At 45.4% G+C, this 20,000-nt stretch overlaps 1 protein-coding gene across 1 annotated transcript in view; it reads right to left on the bottom strand.

Annotated features, from left to right (window-relative positions):
* Positions 1-4,516: 4,516 nt before the first annotated feature.
* The window catches only part of ncam2 (neural cell adhesion molecule 2), a gene marked incomplete at both ends in the record, with an annotated part of 254,244 nt that continues 238,760 nt past the window's right edge, over positions 4,517-20,000 (bottom strand). The window contains 2 exon segments of the mRNA XM_084460451.1: positions 4,517-4,631; positions 12,016-12,223. Of these exon segments, the coding sequence (XP_084316577.1) occupies positions 4,517-4,631; positions 12,016-12,223 (323 nt within the window).

Raw genomic sequence — 20,000 nt, 5'->3', positions numbered from 1 at the left:
CTACCCCAGGTCTGTAGACTACCCCAGGACAGGGGTCTGTAGACTACCCCAGGTCTGTAGACTACCCCAGGTCTGTAGACTACCCCAGGTCTGTAGACTACCCCAGGACAGGGGTCTGTAGACTACCCCAGGGTAGGGGTCTGTAGACTACCCCAGGTCTGTAGACTACCCCAGGACAGGGGTCTGTAGACTTCCCCAGGACAGGGGTCTGTAGACTACCCCAGGACAGGGGGCATGTAGACTACCCCAGGACAGGGGGCATGTAGACTACCCCAGGACAGGGGGCATGTAGACTACCCCAGGACAGGGGGCATGTAGACTACCCCAGGTCTGTAGACTACCCCAGGACAGGGGTCTGTAGACTACCCCAGGGCAGGGGTCTGTAGACTACCCCAGGTCTGTAGACTACCCCAGGGCAGGGGGCTGGAGCTGTGTGAGAAAACCAAGCCAGGCTGAGGGATCAAACCCAACGCTGTCTGAGGAACACGGAGGTCAGACGGGCAGAGGTGAGCACAGACCCTAACCCTAACCCTGACCCTGACCCCCTAACCCTAACCCCCTAACCCTAACCCCCTAACCCTGACCCTGACCCCCTAACCCTAACCCTGACCCCCTAACCCTAACCCCCTAACCCTAACCCCCTAACCCTAACCCCCTAACCCTAACCCTAACCCTGACCCTGACCCCCTAACCCTAACCCCCTAACCCTAACCCCCTAACCCTGACCCCCTAACCCTGACCCTGACCCTGACCCCCTAACCCTAACCCTAACCCCCTAACCCTAACCCCCTAACCCTGACCCTGACCCCCTAACCCCCTAACCCTAACCCCCTAACCCTGACCCTAACCCCCTAACCCTGACCCTAACCCCCTAGACCCTAACCCTAACCCCCTAACCCTAACCCCCTAGACCCTAACCCCCTAACCCTAACCCCCTGACCCTAACCCCCTAGACCCTAACCCCCTAACCCTAACCCCCTAACCCCCTAACCCTAACCCCCTAACCCTAACCCCCTAACTCTAACCCCCTAACCCTGACCCTAACCCCCTAACCCTAACCCCCTCACCCTGTCCATAATGAACTCAACAGGAACTTCACTATCTGGGGTTTCCTTTACATTCAGATTGGGACATGTGTACACACACACACACACACACACACACACTGTACACACACACATACAGTACTGTACACACACAGGCACACATGGGCCTATGCACACACACACAAATATATATATATATAACCTGTATGGAACAGGTTGGACTGTGGTCTGTGTTTCCTGCGTTCGTACTGTAGCTCAACCTCACCAACATGGCAGCATCATCACCAGCCCCCGATCGGCCCCTCTACCCTGGGCTCTCTGGAGATCTGATCCAATCACAGCGATCGCCAACATGCTCCTCCGCCGGCTACAGCAAAACAATTATACTGTAATGTGATTGGATGTTCTACACCACTGCCTCAGCTGCAAAGGGTTGTGGGAAACGAAAGCGTGCTAACGTCTTAATGATAGCCTCCGCTGAAATACTGTTCCACTGCCTGGAGGTGCACTGCGTGTTTTGACGGGGGTTACTGTAAAGGAAATGAAGAGTAGGAAGCAATATAACACTGTCACTGAACTTCGACCCCCAAAACAGCTGAACGAACAAGCTATTCATCTGGGGAGCGTTCACAAGAGAGCCTGTTTTGATTTGAAAAACGACACATCCTCGGGGTATATTTACATAACAGCTTTTTGTAAAATATCTTTTTTTTTCACCTATTTACAATACATGACAACACCAGAATAAAGAAAATGATCAGACAAAAAACATTTTCAGTTTTCAAAACAGGTACTTGTTGGAAATCTCGGTTCCCGAGCGCGGCGCCGCTGCTGCTCACCGCTCCCCCAGGGGAAGGGTCAAAAACGGAGAACTAATTTCACACACTCAGGTGTGTGACAATCACTGGGACTTTAACCTTTAACCCATTTATGAAGGATAAGAAAATGGAGCAACAGTTTTGGTCAAATGGATGTTACACTGTACATGATTTATAGTTAATCTCATCACAAAAGAATGACTCCCTTGTGTGCGTTGGCGTTAATGTCGACCCTTTAAAAAATCAAGTACTGCATAATTTAATGGTATGTTTCGCATTGGTGGCAAAACTGATGACAAGATTAAAAAAGAGGCCGTTGCGCCCGTTGCCGTTAGGTACAAAGGTCTTCGACAGCGATGGACTCCAGTATTAGGAGTTTTTTTTTTTTTTCTTCTTCAGTAACTACTCACAAAACTGCATGACGACCACATTCAATGATCACATTTCATTTGGATGTTCACATCAAATTTTTTTGGGTGTGTGTGTGTGTGTGTGTGTGGGGGGGGTGTAAGTAAAACCTTTTTTTTCCCCCGGATAGTCTGGGGTTCCTAAAAGAAGCCATGTGTTCATCCACACGTTTTAAGCGAATTAAGTTATATCGAATTAAAAATGCCTTATGGAAACAGTAAAATTCGATTAAAAATCATGAAAATTACAAAAAGTTTGCACTGTCGATCTCATCGGATTTTCTCTTGTTCGATAAAAGTATTTTGTGATAAATGCTTTATCCGATTTAAAGCTCTAGATGGAAACGCACGTTCACCGGCTTTATTCGCATTCATATTTTTAGCGATCCTCACACAATTCGATTGACAAGTGGATGGAAACATGACTAGTGACATAACGTTCTCTCTTGTTCATTGTTGACCTCAGAAAATAAACAAGAAGCGTGAAGAAACAGCCGTTTGAAACCTGATCACACAGTCACAATGTAGACGTTGACAGATACACAGGAAACGGCGCCCGAACGCGCCACCCAATCACGCGCTAGCATTCTGAGCAGAGGGATTCTCTGCCCACAATACTGGAATCATCATCCAATATCAGCACAGTCCAACAATCCCAGAATGCATCTCCACACAATTCCTACATGGCTTGGCTGAAGATTCTCTTCTGTCCTGTCCTGTTCTACTCTGGTCTGATGTCCACCAGCGGCCGGCCTTCTCTGGACCAAGTCTCTGACCACACCACAGTATGTTCCACACCCAGGCTGTAAAACGGTCAAATGCTCTGGACCTAGGCGCCTCTGCAGCTTGATGTTGCAATTAGGGCTGCACAATTAATCGTGAATTAATCGTAATCGCGATTATAACCTCTGTGATCGTCTAATCGCAAGAGGCCGCAATTAATGTGATTAATAAATTCGCTTTGAATTGAGTGTGCTAGGACTACATGGACGAATCACAGGCGCTTATGCTGTCTGACCAATCACATGCGTTCCCGCTAAGTGTGCTGTGCGCAGCAATTTCACTGAGATAGCAGGTAGCAGTAGGTCAAGACAAGTGTCACAAGAGTACCTGCAGCCGTGAGTAGTGACAAAATCGAGGTCAGTGAGTTAGTAGCAAGAAAGGGATCAACGTCCGTGATTTGGGAGCATTTTGCTTATTATATATTAATATGATATATTATATATGAATCTCAATTATTAATCGCAATTACCATTTTGAAGCAAATAATCGCAATTATTATGTTTTGTCATAATCGTGCAGCCCTAGTTGCAATACAATTTAAAGGAACAGAACTGATGAAGATGGAGACCAGGCCAAATTAAACTCTGATCAGATATGTCAACAGTATTTACACAGAAAATAGATTTTTTCGCTGACAGTGCTGACGTACTTTTCACTACAAGCTCTCAGTCAGAGACACAATGACCAGATGTCATCACAATGTTCAATAGAGACCTTCACCGTTAGCATTTCACTTTTGTTGACATTTTCATAGCAAAACAAAACAAGGACACATTCCCAGAGGCCTTTGCGCCGGCTTCTATCAGTGTGTTCTTATAAGGGCAGTCTGCACACTTGGATAGCTTAGTGCTTCAGTAGCTGCTTGGAGCCACTAAGCCATATTAGCATAACACACGATACGATGCAGTGCAGTAGGTATCATGGGAGGTGACCAGAACAGAATAATGGCCCGGCTGCAGTGAAGATAGGGGAGATGAGAGGAGAGCTTAGACACGGCTGAGAACTTTGATAGATATCCGCCCTGTACTTTCCCCTCTGTGTGTGTGTGTGTGTGTTTTTAAACCAACGGCGAGTGCATCCAATGGCGAGTGAGAGAAAGACAGAAGCGCCAGATAAGCCGCAACCCAAGGAAATTCAGAAAAAAAACAAAAAACAAATCAAAAAACAACATACAAGCACAATCGACACGCGTCTTCAGTCACACAGGTAGCCATCTTTGATAGAGAGAATATCACCGATCAATCACAGAGGAGACGTATCGGCGTCTCTCGTCTGTTTTGCGCTCTCGTATTTTATATTTACACATGCCTGTCACAGAACCAAATTACAAACAGATATGTTTTTTACTCCTCTTTTTTCCATGTTGTTGTTGGTGTGTGTGTGTGTGTGTGTGTGGGGGGGTTTTGGTCTCAGGGATGGTAGGGAGCTCTTGTGGCAGTGGCGGGGGGTGGGCGGGGTCTCGTTATGCTTTGCTGTCCTCCTGGTGTGTGTGGAGACTGTTGTCGCTGTGAACTTTGATCTCGATGGTGTCGGGTTTCAGCGTCTCTTTCCCGTTCTCCTCCTTCAACGGCAACTTCCTGTGGACAGAAATAAAACGTCTTTCGGTTTAACCGACGGCGACACTGACACAGAATCATCTGGAACCACATCGCATTTTCTTTACACAAGATGTATTAGCTGTTATTTCATACAAAATGTATATTTTCCGCTGAAAATAAAGGTTACAGGAACAAAATTGGTTTTCACGACGTGAAATTCAATCTTGGCCAATCTAAGGTGAGAAAAGCTGAACATACTGAAGCAGATAGAAAGGTGAGATGAGATGAGTCTGAGTCTGAATCACACATCGAGGTGCGACTACTTCCTCGTTCAGTGCAGAGATTCGGTTTTTAATCACTTTTTTTTAATCTACCTTGCCACTTCCAATCAACAGCCCAGACAAGAAAACACTCCACTCAAAACACAATCTTTTATACTACACAGTGACGTGTTGTAATGTAGTCAAGTGTGTGTGTGTGTGTGTGTGTGTGTGTGTGTGTGGCACATATGTATGGGGGCAGTACTTAGGGTTTGTTTTTTAAGGGTCTGGGGAGGTTGGGATGTGGGTATAGGGATTAGTGAAATCTTTGCTACATAACTTTTTTGTATTCCTTCTATGTATGTAACTCTCCTACTGTGTACTATTTGCCCCACTATTTTAAGACTGTATATTTATTTGCCCAGGGACTGCGGGTGGAAATTAGCTGTTTTAGCTATAACCTTGTACAGTGCATCTCTCCCTATTCTATAGGGTAAATATCTACTCTACCTTGTCCCTGTCTTAAAAATAAATAAAATCAATCAATCAATCAATCACTTTTTTTAATCTACCTTGCCACTTCCAATCCAACATCCCAGACAAGAAAACACTCCACTCAAAACACATTATATTATATTACACAGTGACGTGTCGCAATGTAGTCAAGTGTGTGTGTGTGTGTGTGTGTGTGTGTGTGGCAAACAATACCGCTTCAATTTCTTGACTTTTTAAATTATTATTCCATCATTTTAATTCCTGGCCATGGGTGTGTACACTTCCATGCTTATTCTTGAATTTACAAGCCACTACAATGTGACAAGTGCGACCAACACTAGATTTAAATCACGTTAGTCACTTTGTCAGGGAGCGTGTTGAATGGAAGTTTCCATGGCGACGGGACAGTGAGATAATGGAAAACGACACACGAACACACACACACACACAAACACACACACACACACACACACACATTCTCTTTCTCTCTCTCTCTCTCTCTCTCTCTCTCTCTCTCTCTCACACACACACACACACACACACACGCACACACACACACACACACACACATTCTCTTTCTCTCTCTCTCTCTCTCTCACACACACACACACACACACACACATTCTCTTTCTCTCTCACACACACAAGTACAAATACGTTAATCGGAACAGCACAGATAATGCAATGGAAACATATTTTTTCTACCTGAAAAAAATATCTGTTGATGATAAATCACCTCTGATCTTTAAACAGCTGTGTTGCAACGAGAGAATACTGTACAACTGATCTGCATAAACGATCATACTCATGATTCCTCTCATCTCAGGCTGACGCGACCACACCGCCATATGATTTGACACGTTTATGGAAGCTGGAGTTAATCTACAGGCTACTCTACATTCTGAACCTGTTCTGCTAAGTGTTTATTGTGCTTTATTATATGATTCGCTTAAATATGATATTATAGACTACAGGGATAGCTAACACATATTGGCCGACCATCTAGGCAACATCTCTAAGTATTTACTGATAGTCATGTCTCTCCTATGAAGTATTTAGTCTGTGTTTATTGCTCTGTAAATGTTCTTCGCCAAAAGCCAAACATTTTCCAGGAGTTTCCTTGATCGTCTTGTTGAGAGAGGTCAGGGAAGAGTTTTTACAGCTCACTTATCTGGCCCCCGGGTGATTATATAATACTGTATATAATACAATACCTGGGATAATAATTGTGTTGGCAATTCGTTTTGACAGTTGAACAGTTGACGTTGCACAGTAAATGCAGTAGCCTACATTCCGTTCATGACTAGTCGCTATCGAAATCAGGACTGGCTAAAGTAGTTTAAACACTAGCCTACACCGTTGTGACGTTAACTGCTTTTTAGCCACTGAAGTAGGCAAGAACTTCACCTTTTGCTATCTCAGATATAATTCACTATTGGTAATGAAAAACTGCACTGAGTAAAGACTCAAGCGTGACCTCTAGGCCACACAGTGTATATTTAAATAACCACACTGTCTGACCTAATAGGGAACACTCCTGGATGCATTTTCTGTTGACCGGTCATTTCAGTGAGCAGTAAGCAGCAGGTGGAGTTGCTCAAACCAGACACTGGACACTCAGTCTAGAAGGTTCCTTCTAACCAGACACTGGACACTCAGTCTAGAAGGTTCCTTCTAACCAGACACTGGACACTCAGTCTAGAAGGTTCCTTCTAACCAGACACTGGACACTCAGTCTAGAAGGTTCCTTCTAACCAGACACTGGACACTCAGTCTAGAAGGTTCCTTCTAACCAGACACTGGACACTCAGTCTAGAAGGTTCCTTCTAACCAGACACTGGACACTCAGTCTAGAAGGTTCCTTCTTCTCCTTCTCGCTCTGGCAGATTGACCAGACAACCTTATATAGCACATTGCAGGGTTTCTATAACCTACCATCCACACATCTGTGTTATGACTTACTCAAGACATACAGTACTTAAGGGGAAAGTCCCAATGGGAGATTAGCTTTCTAGCTAAGCTTAGCTTTCTAGTTTAGCTTTCTAGCTTAGTTTAGCTTTCTAGCTTAGCTTAGCAGCTGCTTCCTCTAGCTGCTTCCATCCAGACTGCGCTTTTGTCCGGACCGCCACTCGGCCCCACAACTCTGTATGTAACTCTAGCCTAGTCTAAAGCTAGGCTGTCTTGTAACTTATAATGCTTATTGTTTAATAAATAACCCAACGTCTGTGACGGCTTCTGGAAAACCATCTTGTCTGGAACTGAATCCATTTACATCACCACATTAATATTATGGAAGCTGCTGTCGTGAGCTAACTGGCTATCGAAACAATTAGGCTGTAGGCTACTTCAAATGCCGCATAGAAACATTCTGACGTCCTTGGTAGAGTAACCTGCCTCATTCATTTTCCTTTCATCCAACTTTGTGTGCACAGTGGTCCATATAGCCAACTGTAACCAACAAATACACTTCCTTCTCCGTTTGCGTTAAATGGCTGGTGCGCATTTACAATAACGTAGGCTACCTAAATAAATAAATAATAAGGTGAACAGTAGCCTAGTAATGCTCAGTAATTTGATCTCTCAGCCTCTTCATGTCTGCTTTGCCTCTCTTGTAAACAGTACTAATTTCACCCAACATACAACAGCCATCCCTTCACGCTGTAAACCTCTGCGAAATTTGGATTCGGATGAATTTCGCGGAGGTTTACAGTGTGAAGGGATGGCTGTTGTATGTTTGGTGAAATTAGTACTGTTTAACAGTCGCTGTTGTTTCGAAATGCAGAGGCGAAAGGACCTATGGTGTTTACAGGACGACTTCAGAGCTTGGTAAGCATAAACCATGTAACTCCTGAAATCCACGTATATCATACCTTTTTAGAGTTTTTCGAATGTGTCCAAACCTGGCATCCAAACCAGGAGCTCACCTCTGACCCTTTTACTGACCCTTTTACAGAGCTCAAGCTCTGATTGCAAATTGCTCAACAGACTTCAGTGTTTAGCAATTTGATTGGTTCATTGTTCCAGGTGAAGACGGTGAGGTTTTATTGGAAATGAGTGTAGAAAATATAAAGAGTTGTGTGTAGTGTTTAGAGAAAAGGGTGGTTTGGAATTGACAACTGAGTGTAAAGCAGATGTGAGTGTTTGCAGTTCGGCAGAATTGGTTTAGTGATTTAGTAAACAAGTCAAAGATTGTGCACATTGTGTCTTAAGTTCCAGTTTGTGTGTTTAAGCAATAGAGAAAAACTGTAATGAGAACACTCTTAAAACAGATGTGTTAATATCAACACACCCGGAGGGAACCCATGCAGGCACGGGGAGAACATGCAAACTCCACACAGAAAGGACCTGGAACGACCGGGATTTGAACCCAGGACCTTCTTGCTGTGAGGCGACAGTGCTAACCACTGAGCCACCGTCCTACCCATGTGTCTATATAAGGACTACACATTCTGTGTTATATTTGACACAATCACGGTGTTAGAAAATCCAGGAAGCTACTGTAGCTAACACCATTACCATTAGCTCACCAGCTACTGTTCGAGCAACACAATAGTTGTCTGGAGTGTGTTGGATTTTCTAACACCGTGATTGTGTCAAATATAACACTAGTTGACCATGTCCTGAACCATGGGTTGACACTGAGGGAGACTGGACTTTGTGTTCAGCCAAATCTGAGCAGATTCACAGTGGCGTCTGTCATTAGGACATTCAGACAAGAAAACAGGTAACAGACAATGAAAACGCTGCCTTTTGCGCACACTGCAAGATCACTTTTTCTGTCGTGCGTGGTGGGAGTGCAGACATAAAAGATCATATTCAGACGGCCAAACATAACGTAGGTGAGGAATCGGACCACCCTGATGATCCACGGTCCCGGAAAGGGGAGGTTCCAGAGCAGAACAGCGCAGTTTCAATGGTTGGGCCTCGCCAACAACAAGATGAGGCTACTTCAGAATAGCATGGCTTTTTCCTTAGTGTTCTGATGAGCAGCCGGTGTTTTGAAAGCAATCGATAATAATATCCTTAATCTAATAATAACCTCACCTTTTATGTTTTCTTTTGAAATCAGTCAATACATTGCCTACTTTGTTATGAATGCAATACATCACCTATTTATATGTTAGCCTACAGCCAACCTTCACAACAAATACAAATTATATACACTATGGGCGGTTGGGTCCCGGTTTGGGGGTTTGAAATTATGGGCAGCATACTCCTGTAGCTCTTGCTAGCTTGCACCGATCTTGGTAATGCTGGTGAATGGTCGACCATTCTGAATTGCCTTTCTGACGTTTTTCTTGATATAATTCTTTCTAATAATCCAGCCACACGGTCATCTTGCTCGTTAACTTCAGCCATTTCGACTGTCACCGATGTTGATCACTCGGCTATTTCCGTCTGTCAGGGTATTCATGAATACCCTGGGGTTGTCCCACCCACAACTCATCAAAATATGATTGGCCGAGACAGCTGTCAGTCCAGTTCAGCTCACAAAGACTTGAACTACACAGATATTTGTTTCAGCTGCCAGTATATTTGACAGGAGGGAGTTGCTATTTCACCCAGATACCATCTTACAAAGAAATGTGATTGGTTGTTTTCCCATTCTGAGGTCAACCCATTGTTTGCCTTTACATATTCGATCAAGTTTCTAAAGAATCTTCATAAAGGATGATCTTGAAATTATTACAATTATTTCAATGAATACAAAATAATATGAATAATATTCATGAGGAGTGAAACATTTATTTATTTTTTCATGGGTATTCACTGAATACCTTGAAGGACTTGAGGGTTCCCCTCTGCTGAAATCAATGAATATTAAATCAGCCAATTAATTACTTGGTAATAATGTGTATCAGAGACATTGTGTACCATTCTGACGCTCAAAACAACTGGAGAAAGGGTTACTGTGCCAGCAGTCATCCTCAGAGCAAAAGACATCTGTATTTCATTTTACTTTTACTATGCATATAATAATATAACACTCTTTTTATTAGCTCCGCCCCTTGGAGTGTGGAACATGAGTGTGGAACATGAGTGTGGAATGGGAGTGTGGAACATGAGTGTGGATTAGGAGTGTGGAACATGAGTGTGGAACCTGAGTGTGGAACCTGAGTGTGGAACAGGAGTGTGGAACAGTAGTGTGGAACAGTAGTGTGGAACAGGAGTGTGGAACAGTAGTGTGGAACATGAGTGTGGAACAGGAGTGTGGAACAGTAGTGTGGAACAGGAGTGTGGAACAGGAGTGTGGAACATGAGTATGGAACATGAGTGTGGAGCATGAGTGTGGATTAAGAGTGTGGAACAGGAGTGTGGAACATAAGTGTGGAACATGAGTGTGGAACATGAGTGTGGATTAGGAGTGTGGAACATGAGTGTAGAACATGAGTGTGGAACATGAGTGTAGAACATGAGTGTAGAACATGAGTGTGGAACATGAGTGTAGAACATGAGTGTAGAACATGAGTGTGGAACATGAGTGTAGAACATGAGTGTAGAACATGAGTGTAGAACATGAGTGTAGAACATGAGTGTAGAACATGAGTGTAGAACATGAGTGTAGAACATGAGTGTAGAACATGAGTGTGGAACATGAGTGTGGAACATGAGTGTGGATTAGGAGTGTGGAACATGAGTGTAGAACATGAGTGTGGAACATGAGTGTAGAACATGAGTGTAGAACATGAGTGTAGCATTGCACCGACGATAGTCCCTGCGTGGACTGAAACATTTGTATTGTTATTGATCCCTACTAAATCTACTAACCTTTTGATAGACTTTGAGTCTGGTTATCTTTTTGTGTGCAAGTCCTCATTTGCAGCTTTATGAACATGGGTGTGGAACCGGAGTGTGGAACATGAGTGTGGAGAGTGTGTAGAGTGGAAGCAGACTGGACCATTTCCATATTAAATTAAAACCAACAGAACTCTCAACGACTTTCACACTTTGATCACGAGTGACACTCCTGAAGACTTCACTTCACACTCGACACGCTGTCTCTGCGTGCAGTACCACTCTCACACACACACACACACACACACACACACACACACACACACACACACACACACACACACACACACAGACTAACGTTTCAGTGTTAATTACATCTTCATCAGTTATGTCCCTGATGACTGATGAAAATGTAACTAACATTGAAATGTCTTTTTCCTGCACCTCCTGTAATAAAACAAGTTGAATTGCCAGTGTGTGTGTGTGTGTGTGTGTGTGTGTGAGAGAGACTGCTTCTGCTACCTTCCGGCCTCTTATATCTCCTCCAGAGATGGATGGCTTGTTTTACCACACACACACACACACACACATACACACACACACACACACACACACACGCATGGAATATTAGCGAGTGAAGCATGGATGACTGTTGAGTGCTGGACAGTGACTCGAGGGTTCATTCGTATATGAAGTGAATCTCACAGGGTCACAGGGTTATTTCACTACTGGTCATCCACCTTCCTCTGGACACACACACACACATACATACATACAGTAGCCTACACACACACACACACACACACATATACTGTAGACTAGGTTTCTCACGCACACACGTTAAAGACGACAAGGAAACAGGTCCAGTTTGACTACTGAGAGACAGAGCGTCTCGCTGAGGTCACAGGTCAACAGGTCGCGGGGTCACTCACAGGTAGGCCGCCTTGCCCTCCTCCATCTCCTTGCTCTTGCCGCTGGTGGTCGTCTTCTTGCTGCAGATCTTGCGCGTGATGCACATGAGCAGGCCGCACTGGCGCAGGAAGAAGCAGCTCACATCCACCAGGACCAGAACCAGCAGCAGGCCGGCCAGGCCCAGACCCACCACCGGGCCCAGCCCCAGCCCGCTGAACAGGGATTCTGCTGAGGACACACACACACACACACACACAGCATCGTGAGTCAGTCACCCACGGAGCGGGAGACAGAGAGCCCCCTTTAAAGGAGAATGCTCGTTTTTGACAACCTGGACCTTATTTACGGCATATTATAAGTGTGCGCATGCGTGCTGGAGCAAGTGAGGAAGCTATTTTGTTTTCTAAAGACGTTTGTAAAGATCATATTACAGAGGCATGTGAGAAACCACAACAGGCCCTCGCTCTATGGAAGCACAACTAGCGATTCATAAAGACAGATTGATGAAAACAACCGTTTCGCGGCAGAAAATTGATTTTTTAGAAGCTGCATTCTCAGTGCCACGTCCGCCGCCATTAAATGGATATACTGGCTCACGCTGGATTTTACATTTCTTCTACAGGCCTCCGAATTACACCAAAGTGATCTCGGTGAGTCAAACGTCTTATAATATGCCGTAAATAAGGTCCAGGTTGTCAAAAACTAGCATTGTCCTTTAAAGGGACGATTCACCGACTTTTGAGGAAATCCGAACTTCTCACTGGCCGCTTTCCGCTGAGTCAGATTAGAAGATACACACCCTTCTCTTCTCTGCAGTAGGAAGCAGTGAGACCCGTTAGAGCCGTTAGCCTAGGCTAATGTTTCACATTCGCTTCCTGTGATTGCGCTAAGCTAGGCTAACGGCTCTAATGGGTCTCAGTGCTTCCGACTGCACGCACACAGAAAAGAAGGGTATTTATCTTCTTATCTGACTAGAAGAGGGCAAATAAGCTCATTTCCACAAATGGCGTGTTCCTTTAAGAGGTTTCACCCACTGTAAGATGTGTTGCGTGACTTGAAAGTGAGGAGAATGAAGTAAAGGAACTCATTTGTAAGGATACACAGAACACAGCTCGGTAAACTAATTTGAAATGTGTTGAAGTACAAAAAATAGAATACAGTCAAAATAGGTAATGTCAACAGAGCACCAAAAATGAAGTCAGATGAATGTTATGTTTCTAAGGTAACAGGGCGTGGTATTTTACAGTCGTACTAACGTATTTATTGTACTAACGGTGTACTGTATAAACACCGTAGGCCAGACATATGCACATGCATGCAGTACAATACACATCGCCAACGACTCCAACGTGCCTAAAAAACCCAAACTCCCATAAGCCAGCGGCGTCTCATCCAGAATCCTCCATTATCCCTCATTATACCACAGCTTGTGTGAATACTCGATTGTAATTGGCTGAGAGGTATGGATTACTTCTATATTCACCCGGGAACCGTCGTTCGAAATCAATTCACGATTCAAGATACGACCTAGCAACCCCAGACGATTACCCGTAGCAACCGAAACTCCACTTTCGAAAGCTGTGGTACACTATGTCATTACAGGAACGCAGCTCAAATGAACGATGAATCCAGAGGTCTCACAATTTGAAACGCCACTTGGAAGTGTTCTGTGATTGGACGCTGTGACGTGATTGTGGGTTGATCATACAGAGCGGTCCAGGCTGGGTCAGAGCTGCGTCTACAGCAGAGCTTGGGCTGAGAGGCCGGCTCACAGCCAGACGAGCAATCAGCACGGAGCGTCAGCCATGCTAACCAGCTGCTTGGCACTAGCTTAGCTGGGCATGTGAGAGGAGTGTGTGGGTGGGTGTGTGTGTGTGTGTGTCTGTGTGTGTGTGCGAGAGAGAGAGACTGAGAGAGAGAGAGAGACAGCGGGGGGAGAGAGGGAGATAGAGGGAGATAGAGATGGGAGAGAGAGAGGGAGAGATAGAGAGAGAGAGAGAGAGGGAGAGAGAAATGGGAGAGAGAGAGGGAGAGAGAGAGGGAGAGAGAGATGGGAGAGAGGGAGAGAGAGAGAGAGAGACGGGGGAGAGAGAGGGAGAGAGAGAGGGAAAAAGAGGGAGAGAGAGATGGAGAGAGAGAGAGAGAGAGATGGAGAGAGAGAGGGAGATAGAGGGAGAGAGAGAGAGATGGAGAGAGAGAGGGAGATAGAGGGAGAGAGAGAGAGATGGAGAGAGAGAGAGAGAGAGAGAGATGGAGAGAGAGAGAGAGATAGAGGGAGAGAGAGATGGGAGAGAGAGGGAGAGAGAGATGGGAGAGACAGGGAAGAGAAAGAGGGAGAGAGAGACAGAGAGAGAAGAGAGATGGGGAGAGAGACAGAGAGAGAGAGAGATGTGTATGTAACAGAGAGGCGCGAGCGAGTCAGAATAAGCAAGACCAGAAAGGCAGAGAGAGAGAGGAATGCCTCCTGGCTCGGAATTCTAATTAAAGCAGCTTGTGTCTTCACTGTTGCATCCTGGGATTTCAGGCGCCAAACTCTAAGATTGGATCAATATTTCCCCACAGCCACAGGGCTAACTAAACATTCCCCAGCTATATTGAAATTAACGTGAAGGCAGATGAGGTGGAGCTTAGGCAATTATAAACACATTTCCGCGGTTTCCTCCTGGATACGGTCTTCAGGGGAACCACGATCTCACCTCTGACCTTTCTCACCTTTCCTCATCAAAAATGAACCGCACGCCGAGCGAATCTATTCAATTTCCTTCGCTGAAATACAGTCATTTGCGTTCATAATACTGATGAGTTTCCATGCGAGAGCTTGATGAAGTTCATAGTCATCCGAAAAGGATTTTGACTTCGTCTCGTGCGCCTAATGGTCTCTGAACTTTGTCCCTCGGGGTCGTTCCCTCAGAAGGACAGCCGGGGGAACATGGATCGCAGTGACGGTCTTGTGGGCATCGACGCAGATGAGAAAACTACAACCCCCACCCCTCCCTCCCTCTCTCTCTCTCTCTCAGGAGTCATGGTTTCTCAGCTTCACAGGGCGTTCTTTTGCACCCCATTACAGGCCTGGTTTGATGTGCACATTATTGGAGCGAATCAAAGACGAGGAACAAGCAACAGGTGTTTTAAATGACCCGGCCTGGGAGGAAGCCAGGGGGAAATTCGCTGCACTTTTCTTCTTTCCACACCTCCGATTTCCAATTTGCCGAGCAATAAGGCAAAATGAAAAATAATCCCGCCAAAGTGAATGTAATTCGGAGCTGGGAGAAACGCGCGGTTGTCCATTAAACGTTGGCGGGGTTGATGAATATACTAGTATCTCTCCTAAACAATATACTAGTATCTCTCCTAAACAATATACTAGTATCTCTCCTAAACAATATACTAGTATCTCTCCTAAACAATATACTAGTATCTCTCCTAAACAATATACTAGTATCTCTCCTAAACAATATACTAGTATCTCTCCTAAACAATATACTAGTATCTCTCCTAAACAATATACTAGTATCTCTCCTAAACAATATTCTAGTATCTCTCCTAAACAATATACTAGTATCTCTGCTAAACAATATACTAGTATCTCTCCTAAACAATATACGAGTATCTCTCCTAAACAATATACTAGTATCTCTCCTAAACAATATACTAGTATCTCTCCTCCTAAACAATATACTAGTATCTCTCCTAAACAATATACTAGTATCTCTCCTCCTAAACAATATACTAGTATCTCTCCTAAACAATATACTAGTATCTCTCCTAAACAATATACTAGTATCTCTCCTAAACAATATACTAGTATCTCTCCTAAACAATATACTAGTATCTCTTCTAAACAATATACTAGTAGCTCTCCTAAACAATATACTAGTATCTCTCCTCCTAAATAATATACTAGTATCTCTCCTAAACAATACACTAGTATCTCTCCTAAACAATATACTAGTATCTCTCCTAAACAATATACTAGTATCTTGGTAGAAATACGTTCATTTGCTTTAAAAAATATATAAATAAATAAAAACATTCAATACACTATCAAACCAGTGGACGTTGATTCCTTCATCCTAATCTACCAATTAAAAAGGACCCCATATTGTGGATGTTTATAATAGTGGGTTTATTTATCAGTCTGCTAATGCTAATCCATTCAACATGGCCTAGAGCTGGAGTCATCCATGTGCGCCTGGCTCTGTTCACTGAATGCTGATTGCCTCTCACTCGATCTGATCTGAGAGGTACTTAGCAGTCACTCGATTAATCATATCTGACCTTGACTCATTGATTGAAAAGTTAGCCGCTATTAATGCATGGTGCGATAAACATGGGTATTAGTGGATGTGAGTGAGATCCTTTACTTACATAAACTCAGCCCCCTGGAGAGCTAACACGACCATAAGAACCTCTACTGAAACAGGGGCCCCTGGAGAGCTAACACAACCATAAGAACCTCTACTTAAACAGGGGCCCCTGAAGAGATAACACAGCCATAAGAACCTCTACTCAAACAGGGGCCCCTGGAGAGCTAACACGACCATAAGAACCTCTACTTAAACAGGGGCCCCTGGAGAGCTAACACGACCATAAGAACCTCTACTTAAACAGGGGCCCCTGGAGAGCTAACACAACCATAAGAACCTCTACTTAAACAGGGGCCCCTGGAGAGCTAACACGACCATAAGAACCTCTACTTAAACAGGGGCCCCTGGAGAGCTAACACGACCATAAGAACCTCTACTTAAACAGGGGCCCCTGGAGAGCTAACACAACCATAAGATCCTCTATTTAAACAGGGGCCCCTGGAGAGCTTACACAACCATAAGAACCTCTACTTAAACAGGGGCCCCTGGAGAGATAACACAACCAGCTAACACTACCATAATAACCTCTACTTAAACAGGGGCCCCTAGAGAGCTAACACAACCATAAGATCCTCTATTTAAACAGGGGCCCCTGGAGAGATAACACAACCATAAGAACCTCTACTTAAACAGGGGCCCCTGGAGAGCTAACACAACCATAAGATCCTCTACTTAAACAGGGGCCCCTGGAGAGATAACAGAACCATAAGATCCTCTATTTAAACAGGGGCCCCTGGAGAGCTAACACAACCATAAGATCCTCTACTTAAACAGGGGCCCCTGGAGAGCTAACACAACCATAAGAACCTGGAAGGCCAGGGGGATGGAGAGAAGGTTCAGATGTGAGTGAAGTTTACTTAGAGCTCTGAAGAAATTATAAAGAATTATCTATTATCTGCCTTGCTTTGTTTTCTTGTTTTGTGTACCATGTTTTTATGTATATGTTCTTATTCTGTAAAGCACTGTGTACTACATATATATATGTATATCTGGGGCGGCTGTAGCTCAGTTGGTAGAGCTGGTCTTTCAATGATCGAAGGGTCAGTGGTTCGAATCCCAGCTCCGACTGTCCACATGTCGAAGTGTCCTTGAGCAAGACACCTAACCCCAAATTGCTCCCAATGAGCAGGTTGGCACCTTGCATGGCAGCTGCCGCCATTGATGAATGGGTGAATGAGAGGCCATTGTAAAGCGCTTTGAATGCCGCTAAGGTGGAAAAGCGCTATATAAGTGCAGTCCATTTACCATTTATTCTGTACATTCTGTGTGTGTGCGAGAACCCAACCACCCCCCCCCCCCCCCATACTGGCCAAAACATTCATATCTACGGGTAACTATGCAATTCTATACATCATTGTGATTCTCAGCTCAAGTCTGGTGAGGTATATCTTATACCAACATGCACTATTCACTTGACCCAACTTCAGCATTCAGCGACAGCTCCTCTCTCTAATAGCCCCCGGCACCTCCGGGGCCTCATGGCTCTCCAAACGGCCCCCGGAACGGCCCTCCGCCGCCGCCCGAATGGGACCCCAAATGAAGCATTACAGCAAAACAAGCTTTTAAAGAGCGAAGCACCGGGCCGCCCCGGCTGTGGAACGGAATGGATGACCGTGTTGTGTGTGTGTGTGTGCTGAGAGGACTGCTGCTGCACTGTGATAAAACACCTCTCTGACCAGACCGCCCCGAGGGGAGGAGAGGAGGGGAGGGGAGGAGGGGAGAGGAGGGGAGAGGGGGGAGGAGGGGGAGAGGAGGAGGGGAGGAGGGGAGAGGAGGAGGGGAGGAGGGGAGGGAGGAGGGGAGAGAGGAGGGGAGGAGGGGAGAGGGGAGGGGAGGAGGGGAGAGGAGGGGAGGGAGAGGGGAGAGGAGGGGAGAGGGGGGAGGAGGGGAGAGGAGGAGGGGAGGAGGGGAGGGAGGAGGGGAGAGAGGAGGGGAGGAGGGGAGAGGGGAGGGGAGGAGGGGAGAGGAGGGGAGGGAGAGGGGAGAGGAGGGGAGAGGAGGGGAGGGAGGAGGAGAGAGGGGAGGGGAGGGGAGGGAGGAGGGGAGAGGAGGGGAGAGAGGAGGGGAGAGGAGGAGAGCAGAGGAGAGGAGAGGAGGAGAGCAGAGGAGAGGAGGAGAGGAGAGGAGAGGGCAGCTTCTGGCATGGAGCTCCTGTTAAATGACCAGCCGCACTTCTGAACGATCTCAGATGAGATAGATGAGATAGATGAGATAGATGAGATAGATGAGATAGCTCTTGCCCATAACCAGGGATCATAGTGAATGAACATGGTGTTCTGTTAGGCTCTATCAAAATCCTATCACTCTATCAAGGAGCTGGAGAGCCAGGAAACATGCAGCGAAGACCGCGGCTGATTCCTCATCAAGACAACCTCATCTTCATCATCAAGACAACCTCCTCTTCATCATCAAGACAACCTCCTCTTCATCATCAAGACAACCTCCTCACCATCGTCAAGACAACCTCCTCTCATCTTCAAGACAACCTCCTCACCATCGTCAAGACAACCTCCTCACCATCGTCAAGACAACCTCCTCTCCATCATCAAGACAACCTCCTCACCATCGTCAAGACAACCTCCTCTCCATCATCAAGACAACCTCCTCACCATCGTCAAGACAACCTCCTCTCCATCATCAAGACAACCTCCTCACCATCGTCAAGACAACCTCCTCTCCTCTTCAATAACTACTACAACAATCCTCCCTCCTAAGCACTTATTGTTTTTTATTGTATTTTAGATTGATATCCTTGCACTTTGCCATGCCTATGAGACAGAGAGAAAGAGAGAGACAGAGAGAGAGAGAGAGAGAGAGAGAGAGAGACAGAGAGAGACAGAGAGAGAGGGAGAGAGACAGAGAGAGACAGAGAGAGAGACAGAGACAGAGACAGAGAGAGAGAGAGAGAGAGAGAGAGAGAGAGAGACAGAGAGAGAGAGAGACCTAGTGTGTGAGGGGAACAGAGAGAGAGAGAGGGATATAGACAGAGAGAGAAAGAGAGACAGAGAGAGAGAGAGAGACAGAGATAGAGAGAGAGACCAGTGTGTGAGGGGAACAGAGAGAGAGAGAGAGACCAGTGTGTGAGGGGAACAGAGATGCATCAGTGGTCTCAGAGAGAGACGCGCTCCAGCCAGCATTACGCTCCCAAGACCACAGGATTGGAAGATAAAACCTCTCTGTGTCTCTCCTTAAAACAGATACTACAAGAGAAACCCTCTCTGTGTCTCTCCTTAAAACAGATACTACAAGAGAAAAGCTCTATTTTCTCCACTTAGCTCCCATCTCTCTCTCCTAGGTTCTTTCCCAGCATGCACCACTGTTGGTTAACGACACTCTTGTTTTCCCATCTGAAAAGCAGCGGCGCGCACACTCGCAGGCCGCCTGGTCACCACGGGAACAACACACACAGACGCTCCAACTAAACCAACCTGAATGACCGTGACAGTCGTGTCCCCCAGTACCTGGGTGTGTAACGCTGATTCTGATATGACATGAGAACGCCTAGATGCTCATATGCAGCCAGCTGAGTTTTAAAGCTACTTTATCTCAATTGAAATAGTGCCAATGAAAGTTTGCCTGATAATGTTTCAATCAATCAATCAAAGCTTTATTTGTATAGCGCATTTTATACCCAGAGG

The sequence above is a fragment of the Borostomias antarcticus genome (assembly GCF_949987555.1).
Source record: "Borostomias antarcticus genome assembly, chromosome: 32".
In the NCBI taxonomy this organism is placed as follows: Eukaryota; Metazoa; Chordata; class Actinopteri; order Stomiiformes; family Stomiidae; genus Borostomias; species Borostomias antarcticus.
Note: the sequence above shows the minus strand (reverse complement) of the source record. Positions and strands in the feature narration are given on the sequence as shown.